The sequence below is a fragment of the Taurulus bubalis genome (genome assembly GCF_910589615.1).
Source record: "Taurulus bubalis genome assembly, chromosome: 5".
NCBI lineage: Eukaryota > Metazoa > Chordata > Actinopteri > Perciformes > Cottidae > Taurulus > Taurulus bubalis.
In genome coordinates this window covers 7,599,496-7,610,610 of record NC_136593.1, presented here as the reverse complement: position 1 = coordinate 7,610,610, position 11,115 = coordinate 7,599,496, and the positions used below count along the sequence as shown (strand labels likewise).

General features: G+C 41.3%; 1 protein-coding gene across 1 annotated transcript; it reads left to right on the top strand.

Moving 5' to 3' along the window:
• Positions 1-1,318: 1,318 nt before the first annotated feature.
• Positions 1,319-10,824, top strand: pkp1b (plakophilin 1b; the record flags this gene model as incomplete). The annotated part of the gene is made up of 13 exons (XM_079218037.1): positions 1,319-1,505; positions 2,643-2,734; positions 3,904-4,358; positions 4,484-4,625; positions 5,268-5,475; positions 5,914-6,094; positions 7,496-7,613; positions 8,233-8,412; positions 8,928-9,098; positions 9,234-9,387; positions 9,594-9,780; positions 9,951-10,035; positions 10,354-10,824. The coding sequence occupies 13 exons, from the start codon at positions 1,319-1,321 to the stop codon at positions 10,426-10,428; spliced, it is 2,235 nt and encodes a 744-aa protein (XP_079074163.1). The 3' UTR covers positions 10,429-10,824.
• Between the last annotated feature and the right edge of the window lie 291 nt (positions 10,825-11,115).

The following is an 11,115-nucleotide window of genomic DNA, read 5'->3' as shown; positions in this document are numbered from 1 at the left end:
AATGCAAACATGAAACCAATTCCATTTTTGTCTTGTGATGGCGTCATTTTCCAACTCTTGCAGTCGTGCCAAGTAAGAAGGAATCAAACGCAGTGAACAGGTCTGAACTATGACTGGGCCGCGAGATTATAATCTACGTTTCTGTTTCCTTATCTGTCCTAATCTAGTCTGTTTTGTGTGTCATGTTGACATGAGGAAATGAGGCCTTCATTGACTTGTTGCTTTCCAGTAGTGGAAGAAGTACTCACATCTTTTACCTAAGTATATTATACCAAAACAATATGACTTTTCTACATAATAAATCAAAGTTATGCATTCAAAATGTTGGCAGTAGAAGGACTACATAACAAGTAGTAGTAAGCAAACTTGCATATAAAACATACAGAGGGTGGAAGTAGTACATTTACTGAATTACTGTAGTTAAGTAAAATCTATAAATTAAATACGTTTTACTTATACTGCTCTATTTTAGGCAGACATATATGTTTGACTGCACCACTGATTGATTCCATAGATGTAGTTACTTTTCATCTTTAGTATTTACATAAAAGGACATCATTACCATGTACCATTTTAAATAACTTAATTGATACAATATATGCACACACAAAAAATAAAAATCCAAGAAATGAATTCCCATTTGTTCATCATAACGTTATATCTCTTCCCTGCGCCATAAACCCTTTAACAACGGAGCTAATGTTTCTTTAATTGGGTAAAGTTGCATACCTAAACTAAAAAAGGTGTATTCCTGCAACCACAATGTCTATTTTAATAATATCGGTATCAAAATAAACAGAAACACTTGCGAGATATTGTTCAGATGTGTTAGTACCACTGTATATGTTATTGGTTATGATTAAAAATGATGGCACAACTTAAAAGCGAAATACCGTGGTCCCCTTCGGCAGTTGTCTCTGTGGGTTGGGAACCACTGGACTCAATGACCTCGAATATAAAGTAAAGCAACCAGTGACGTCAGGAAAATACTACCTAACATTGATTTATCTGGATTAAACCTCCAGGGAATGAGTCCGATTCTGACTTTACTTGCTGCATTGTTATTATTTCTTCCATAAGATAGAAACACTCAACGTCACTTTTGTTTTTTACTACTGTTTGCCAAAGGAGAATAGGTTACGTGTTTAGTCCAGATGAGCGAAAGAAAGTTGAGCAAAGAGTGTTGCATTGTGTTGGTATGGGCGCGGTCTAATGGCGCAGGGCAAGGTGCGCGTTTACTACTTCCTCTGCCAACTCCCGACACTGCGCAGCAGCGGACGGAGCACCTGGACGGTACAGAGAGAGAGAGGAGAACAAGATGAGTCTGGACCCCATGAAATCGGCCCTCTCCATCGGGAACGTGGACGACACGTCGCTGGCGCTGCCGTCCGCCCACCAGTACCGATCAGGCCAGCAGCGCGTCCTGGAGCAAGTGCAGACGATCCGGAGGACCAGGTCCAGGTCGTCCAGCAGCAGGACCGCGTCCACTTCTCTGTCTCCGACATGTAAGAGCGGCCAGGTGCAACAGGCCGTTTACACCTGTTATGTTGGGAGAGGAACCTGTTGGGATTTGTAGAACTTTTCCCCACATTTTCTCGGATTTTGTTCTGGAAATGATGACGCAGTCTGGGAATAATTACAGCTCAGAGACAATGGAGACAAAGCTCTCGTTGCAGGTGTTGGTTTCCAGGGGCATTTCCTTTAGCTGCTCCATTTAAATATAATGTGCAGATCATTATAATGATTAACTTAGAATAGTCCAAATAAGTAATTTACAAAAATGTGGCATGTTTTAAGATGTTTCTCTTAATCTGAAAGGGGGGTGGGATTATTTATATAACAAAAAGAATCAGGCTACTGCCCTGCAGGACACTCAGATCCTGTTCACCAGTGTCACCTGTTTTTTCATTTTCATTTTAAGTTCACCCCCTTTGACAATCAGGGGAAGGCTTTGAAAAACCTTTTAGAACTTTATTTTGGGAAATGTAATTCACAGGAAGTGTAACTGAACAGTGAGCTGAAAAAAAACAAGACATGAACAGTCATAACACAACTTTATAACTAACCAATATTAGGGGCCCTCTTTTTGGTTTGTGGTCGTCAGAGTTGTTGTGGACTCAGTATTTCTAAAGACCCAGCTATGGCCCTGACCTGTACATTTCTAAATAACATTAAGTGACCTACAGGAGAAAAATATTAATTTAATAAAGAAAAACAACAACAGAAGACTCTTGAAACCTGAGACCAGTCTGTATCTGACATTTGGGATGAAACAAGTCATTTAGTTAATTTAATCTCAAGGTCCATCATGTCCATTACAATGAAATATAGTTATATCTAAATATAGGATACAAGTGATTATTGATTGATCAATGACAACACATAAGGCAGAATATCAAATAAGATTGGCAGTGTGACCTTTAAAGGTATATTAAGCAATAATCTATACCTTCCTTGTATGTTTCCAGTCTAAAGTGTTGTTAGCTTTCAGGTTTTTTGTTTTTTATTTAGGTCTTTTTTTATTTCGGTCTATTTTCTTTAAGTATAAACCAAAGATCAAAAGTCATAAATTGAAGACATTGCTCTCGGCTATGAAATGTGTATTATGATAACAGCTGATAACCTTCCTTGTGTCTCCTCAGCTCCTTCGTATGACTCTATTTTTGTAGAAGCTCTGAAGTCACCGTCCAAGACATCCAATGGAGGCCTCTTCTTCGGGAATGGCTTTTCAGCTGTAAGTTATGGTGCTTGTCTATATATATATATATATATATATATATATATATATATATATATATATATATATATATATATATATATATATATATATATATATATATATATATATTTTTTTTTTTTTTTTATTTACAATCATGGAGGTAATGAGTCAGGGCTGTAGCTACCAATGAGGGCTTTACCAGAGATTTCATTTTGACACAAATTACACAATGATTTGTAAGGGATCTTAGGGATCTTTATATTATTTTTTAAATTGTAAACACCATTATTGTAAATTGTAAACACCATGAGAAAGATTGGATGTAGATTAGGGCAGAAACTACTGACTATTTTTGTTGCCAAATATTGTCAGAATGAATTGATGATTGTTTTGTTGGCAAAGTATCAGAAAATTGTGAAAACATGCCCATTATAGTCACCAAGATGGTGTCTTCAAATTGCTTGTTTTGTCCGAATTATTTTCTGAACCCAAACATATTTAATTTACTGTCCTAAATGACAACAAAAAAGTAGCAAATACTTTCATTTGAGAAACTGGAACCAGCTAATATTTGGCATTTGTGCTTAAAAAAGGCATAACACTATTACTAAAATAGTTGCAAATATATTTTTCCCCAAACTGACTACTTTGCTAATCAATCAATCAATGAATCAATCAAATAATTATTTCAACCTTAAAATGGAAAAATTCAACCTGAAAAATATAATAGGATAATCTTAAATTTGTTTTTTTTTCTGTATTTCTGAAAGTCCGCCCTGGTCTGTGTGAATTACGACTGACTTTTAACTTCCAATAAATCAAAGTGAAATGTCACCACTATTTGATGCGTCGGTTATAATTATAAGAAACAGGCTCAAATATGTGTTGTCCTCGGCAGACTTTTCTTCCAATTCTTCCTAAAAAAACCTGTTTCCAGATCCATCCAGACTTTCTGTCTCCTCCCAAAAATATGTTGTTAACCAGCCTCTCCCAAAGAAGCTGCCAGCCGTCATACAACCAACCCACAGGGCTGCACACCAAAACCTTCTTTCACAATGAAATGATCCATTGCCATCTTTACATCAGTCACTCTTGTCTCTTTGCTTGGTTGCTGCTGAAATAAGCCGTCGCGAGAGACGAGATTATCTTTTCATTGCAAACACATGTTCTCTCTGGCTCTGCAGCTCAGCCAAGAGAAAAACGTCAACCGGCAATTCAGCAACAACATGAAGGGATCCAGCGTGAAGAACACAGCTTCCACCTATCAGAGCAAGAGCGGTTACGCCGCTCTCGGCTCCATGCCGGTCGGTCAACCCAACACCAGCCGCAGCGACACCGATCTGCTGCGGCAGCGCTTCACCACGCAGCGCTCGGTTCCCCCGCAGAGGCTCCTTTCCAACAGGGGCACCTACAAGACGGAGAGGGCCTCCGCTCGGTTCGTGACGAACGTCGCGTCCCAGCCTCCGCCTCAGCCTCCGCAGCCGGTGTACGCCGTGAATGGCACAGGTCAGACCAAATCATACAGCCAGTTCGTGAGCAGCCAAGTTAGCGGGACCAAATCACTCCCGAAGTCTCCCGTCACTGAGAGCGCTCCGAAGGGCGCTCTGAAGAGCCCTCCGAAAAGCAAAGAAGATTCTGGGTTAGTTGGCCGCCTTTATCCTTCATTTCAAATGATGTGAATCGAATGTGTCGCTGCAACAAATCATTGTTGCATCCTCTCTGTGTGTTTAGATCATCATCTACATAGTTTTGTTCTTCTTCCAGGTCAAACGACAACAGTGGAGTTGCTGATATCACCATGAAGGAGGCTGTTGAGTATCTTTCCAACGAGGATGAGACGTATCAGCACTGTGGCGCTTCCTACATACAGCACAACTCTTTCATTGACGACAAGGCGAAAGAGGAGGTATAGGAATGTCTTTTAGACAAGTGATTACATGATGGAAGGGCTATTTCTGAGCCGGAATATTAACAAAAACATTTTTCTATTCAATCTTTTTAGTTTTATGAAAATCTTAATGGGAAGTTCATCCTCAAAATCGAAAACACATGTCTTTCCGCTTACCAATCGTGCTATTTTTTGTGAGTAGTTTCATGTAAAAACTGTGTTTGAAAGAAAAACAGCTCCTCCATGAAAATGCTCACAACAAGGGCTGTGGATTATCTTGAGTCATGACGTCATGACGTCTGAAAAGAGACATTGCTGAGGGCCATATTGTCCCGTTATATTCAAGAGAAGGGAGACATCTCAACCGCAAAGATCTCCCAAACTAGGCAACTCACACCAAAAACAGTCTAGAGGGGAAAATAGCACTACGGGTAAGATGAGCAATGTGTCATTTTAATGTGGGGGTGAACTGTCCCTTCAAGGATTATATCTTTAACATGCAGTAAATCTGGGGGTCTCCGGCCCTCTTTGGCCCCGCTTGTGTACCTCTATTGTAATCCGTCTTAGAAAATGAAGGCTTCACGTTGAACGAGTCCCTATCATTTGGGATTGTGGTAAATTATTACTGTGCTAACTCTCCGGAGCCCTCTGGTCTCGCAGGTGTTGAAGCTCAAGGGGGTCCATCCTTTGGTGGGTCTGCTGCGCAGCTCCAGTTCACAAGTGAGCGAGACGGCCTCAGCTGCCCTCCGTAACCTGTCCTTTAAAAGCAACAACAACAAGGAGGAGATGCATCGCTCCGGTGGCGTCACGGAGGCCGTGGCTCTGCTCCGAGACACGGACTCTGTCGAGATACAGAAACAGCTGACGGGTACAAGATGCAACCATTTGTGCACACACCTATTTATACATGCAAAAAAAAAAAAGTCAGACACAGAGACACTTGTGTGGAACAGAACATAATCCTGTTTAAATCCTCCTGTCAGTCCCTAAGCTTTTCTTGAGTGCTGCCATGCTGCAAAGTGTCAAGCACGTTCGCCTCGCCGCTGTTCTAACGATGAAGTTAAATGTTGTTTTAGGGGGAAATGTATTAAATGATTATACTAGGATTTGAATCTGAACGTTATGAACGTCGAGGGAACGGATCATGCTTTAGTCACCGGGCCAACACCCAGGTTTTCAAAAGAGTCGTTTAATGTTCACACAACCTAAACCTATAAAATCGACATGACGATAATGTTTTATATTTTCCCCCACAGGCTGAGAATGAATTTGTCATTGACGTGAGGTTTTCGCTTTTTCCTTCAAGGTCTCCTGTGGAATTTGTCCTCTGTTGACAGCCTGAAGCCAGACCTGCTCAAGAGCGCTCTGCCTGTCTTAATGGAGCGTGCCATCCTGCCGTACACGACAGGTCCCGACCGGACCAGCAGCAGCAGCAGCAGCAGCAGCCAGGACCCTGAGGTCTTCTTTAACGCCACCGGATGTCTCAGGCAAGCAAAAAGACCCAACCCAGCGCCTGATGTCAGGCCAGTGTGTTTGCTTTAGCTGTCATCAGGCTCCGGTTCTCATCGCCTTTGGGTAACTCGAGAGCGAGCAGTAGACGCACATATATTAATACATATTTATACATGACAGCTGTACATATCAAACATGCACTAGGGAATTGTGTAAAACATGCTTTTAGGAATGTTTTCTTGGAGAGATTTATTTTTGTATGCCTATGATGATGTCGTATTGGATGTGAATGTTGACAAATGACACTGGAACACTAGCAGATATTGCAAACTACTTTAGTTTTACTGCTACTACTCTCGGTCTCACGCTCTAACCCTAACCTCTTTTTTTGGGGTTAAGGTGGGGTGAGTTCAAGGCCGATTTTTCTCTGGAAAAAGGATAAATAAATATTACACAGTAGAAGGTTGTCATTAAGTCACCTCTGTGAGAAATACATGTCATATTTTACTAAGATTGAATATCATCACAATAAGATATATACTCAGCTGCCAGTTTATTAGGTACACTTGGATAAAACTAGTTTAAAATCACAAACTACATCTTCTAAAATTACCTTAGAGCAGTGGTTCTCAACTGGTCTGGCTCTGGGACCCACCATCACCCCTGAATGACAAGTCGCGACCCAAATCAAGGAACATTCTCAACTTCTCAAATTTATTTAATGAAAAGATGGTGCAGTTTGAACCTGATATAGTACAGAATATGAATGCCAACACAAAAACAAGTTTAATAATAAACCAAAACGACCAGCTGGTGTTGATGCTAGAGAGGGAACTATTCCCTTTCACACTCAATTACCTGCATTTTAATTAAAAACCCCAAAGTGCAAAAAACATACATAACAATTCAGAATCTTCAGCCATTTTTAAACAGACTCAACAGCTTTCATGCACAAACAAAAAAGTCGAACAACTAAGAAGTAGTTTCAAAAAGACTCAAATGACCTAACTTTAACAGAGAATACACACTCACTGAATATATGACAAACACTGTCTTGAGGTGCAAAACAAGTTGAAACCAGAGCCGGCAAAAAAACGACACACGCTGCATAAAAAAAGTCCCTTTTTCTATTTATTTTTTTGCCCATTCTTTTTTTGCCCGTTGAGAATCACAGACTTAGAGTATGCTGTTGAACTGAGATTGCTGTAGTTGTTTGACTTGACTTGTTTTATTCATTTCCCTGAGTGAGTGAGCAAGATTGCTATTGTTTAACTTTAAGGCAAGACAAATGTATTATCAGACAATTAAATTGCGGAAATGCCGCTGTACTCTCGCTACACAGCGATTGTCATGAAACACATTGTATGTTCTTTGCCAAGAATACCTCTTTCCTGGATCAAAACATTGTTTGACTCGTGATATTCCATTTCAAACAGAAACCTCAGCAGCACAAAGCAAAGCAACAGACAGGCGATGAGAAAATGTCGAGGTTTGATCGACTCTTTGGTCAGTTACGTTCAAAACTGCGTGGATGCGGGGACGCCAGACGATAAGGTGAGACGGAGAGAAAATGATCTGTTTATTCATGCTGCACTCTCTCTCTCTCTCTGCCTGTCTGCATCTCTTTTCACATGTCACACCTTCCAGTGGAACGTAAAATAAAAACATTCATTATTATGGCGGGGAGCTGCAGTTTGAAGTCAGCCAAGTCCCATTGTAATTTGCACAGAGCAGTTCTACTGCAAAAGAAGGCGCAGCTGAGTCATAATGTGACTCAGCTGCAAAGAAAACTGCCTCCCAAAGTATGCAGCCTTCACACAGACAGTTTACAGACTAATATTTGAACAGGAGAGGCAGGCAAGTGATGCTCAATATTGTACAGTATTGTGGATTTTTAAAATGCTGTGAAAACGGGTCGCCAATAAGCTCCATTTTACACCCAAAAATATTTAATGCAACTATTTTTGTCTTTAATCTGTTTGCTTCATTTGTGTCATTATCATTTTCCTGTGGCAAAAATGGGATATTGAAATGTGTCTGTGCTCTAAAGGCAGTCAAATATATTACATTTTCCTTCTCTCATCAATTATTTATGTTTTACAGTATTACTATAGATCATAGTAATGGCTAAATATCTCTGTGTTTTAATTAAACGTTCTCCCTGTTGAAACAGTCCGTAGAGAACTGCATGTGCATCCTGCACAACCTGACGTTCCAGCTGGAGGACGAGGTTCCGGTTCTGTTTAGCCGGATCACGATGTTGGCGAAGGCGGCCAACAAGGGCCAACAAAGCCCGGGCGACGCCGGCCCCATAGGCTGCTTCAGTGCCCAGAACAAATCGTCAGAACACGAGGTGAGAAGAGGGCGGTGCGCGCGGAGGAGACAAACGCGCATACCGATGTCGAACACAGCCAACGGGATCATTTGAATTGAATGACACGTCCGACAAGTGTTAAGTTTGTCTAGACAGAATCTGCCAGTGCGACTTTTACCAGTCGTTGCTTTGTAGTTTTTGAAAGGGGTGGAGTGACGGTGTGAGACTTAGTGCTCTGATTCCAGTAGATGTTACCTTTTGCTTTGTGTTCAAACATCTTCAGCTGCATGTTTGCATTCCCATGACACATTGTGTTTGATTCATCTTGTGTTTCAAAAAAATCCTCCAGTGAAATTCATATTATTATTATTATTATTATTTATTTCACCGCCATATCAACGGCAGACAAATAGAAATTCTCAACCTCCCTTGCCTTGGCATTACCCACAGAATCTTTCCTCCATATAGTCCTGCACACAGACACATTATTGGTCAATGCAGCCGTGGCTCTGTGTACGGTAAAGTTCTGCATTTCTGCCCCCTCCCTTGTCCAGCAAAACTTTGACTTCCCGGTCGTTGAGGACCCACAGCCGAGTGGGGCTGGTTTGCTGATCCACTCCAAAACTATGCAGAGTTACCTGTCTCTGCTTGAGACGAGCCAGCGGGAAGAAACACAGGAGGCCTGTTGTGGAGCCCTGCAGAACCTCACCGCACATGAAAGCATTGTAAGAAGAAATACGTTGCACTGGTACACGCTAACCAGGACAAAAAAAAGAAAACAACAACCTACATTTGATCATCTGATGGAGACAGAGACCAGTTTGGATAACCTTTGATTTACTTTTTTTTCATCTTCAAAGGTCTCCAGCGTAATGAGCCAGACGATTGTGCAGAAACTGAATGGCCTGCAAGTTATCAGTCCCCTTTTAAAATCAAAGAAAGTCAACATGCAGAGGAACACAGTGGGTTTGGTAGGAAACCTGACCAAAAACCCCAACTTGCACAATGCCATAGGTAAGACGTGTTTTCAACATAAATATGATAACGCATAGTACTAAGATCTACTGTATCACTGTGACCTACAGTGCTTTTTGCTTCATAGCTGACGTAAGAGTTGAGTCGGTACCTTGACATTCATCACCATAAACAATCATTTTCGGTTTTACAAGTGTTTGCTTGTGTTAAACAGCCTGTGGCTTGTGTTTGCCTTGATACTGAAGCTCGTAAAGCCCTCCCCGAGCTGCTGGGCATCCTCAGCGCAGGCACCAAGGAGGGAAATGAGTCGGATGACACCTTGGCAATGGCCTGCCATACTTCCAATTGCCTGCTTATGAAGGAACCCGAGATGAGCAAGCGCCTGTTAAACAACAACCTGATTAACTCACTGAAAGATCTCAGCCAGAACGGGTAAGATCACATGTGAGCAGAGAGAGAGAGAATGTGTATTCTTCGGAATCGATACCATTATTCAAGATGCGGGGATTACCTATGACTCACTGGGATTACATTGTGCATGCATGTTTTGATTTCCGCCAGTCCAAACAGATCTTTTCACAGTTGTTTTCCCTCTTTTAAAGATATCTCCCCAAATCCAGCAAAGCTGCGTCCCTGCTTCTCTTCAACATGTGGTCAGAAAAAGATTTGCAAGCCGTCCTAAAAAAGGTGAGTTGAAGCTTAAACCCCGAGTGACAAGACCTGTCAGGGTTTGGGTGTGTCCTCTCTTGTTTCGTACCTTCAAACTTAAAGGTATCCACGCCTCTGGCAGGTATTTGTGAGAAACAGAGGGAGAAAGTTTATGCGGTGTTCTCAGGGAATGGCCAGTGAATGTATTGAGGCTCTTAAAGCGATGCAGCCGAGGAATCTAGTAGCTCAGACTCCACATTTGTTCTCGAGAAATGATCCGTGAGCACAGTGCTGTTTGGTTCACTGGTTTGTTACTGAGGTGGTGCACTCATTTTCCTTTCACCATGTCTCCTGCAGCAAGGGATGAATAAGTCCTCGTTTGTGAACGACATCACCACGGCGGCACACAAGTCGGTTCAAGTTGTGGATTAACAGCAGCTTCCACGGATGGCTGAAATCCTTTTGGAAAAGAGAAACTAGCCCAAAGGTGTTTTCGAGATTTAACTGCTTTCAAATGTCTTTTAATGTTAAATGTGTGTCTGTGCCTGCAATCTGGGACCAATGCGCTTTTTTTAATTATTATTAGATATTAACATATGGGTTATGATTTTATTGTCTGTTTATGTCTGATTTTTTTTATTTTTATTTTTAGCTATAAGTTTGCTATAAAAACAGTTACCTTGTCTTAAGCAGTGAGGTGTGTTTACATTGGACAATTTCTGTCGGTGATCTTTTTACTTTTCTTCATATGCGTGTGTATGATCTTGAAATATCTGTCATGTCCCCAAACAAGTGTAATAATAAAGCTGAAAGAGATCCACTCCTCGAGCTGTGACTGTGTTTCTAACTTTCTACTTTGAGTTAACGATCCGTAATTGTTCACGAGTCCCTTATTAGGCCACGCCCCTCTGGGCTTTTGGCTGCAGAGTTTGAAATGGCCCTGTGTGGATTAGCAACACGTCTTTCAAATTCTGTTTACTCCACCCTGATAATTTATTTTCTGTGGCTTATGAACACGCTCGGAGGGCCAGACACTGCAGCTGTTGTTGAAATCGTTGCATTATGTAATTGTTCACGGGATTTGAATTTTGGTCCTCAACAGTTCAAACCACGCAGTTC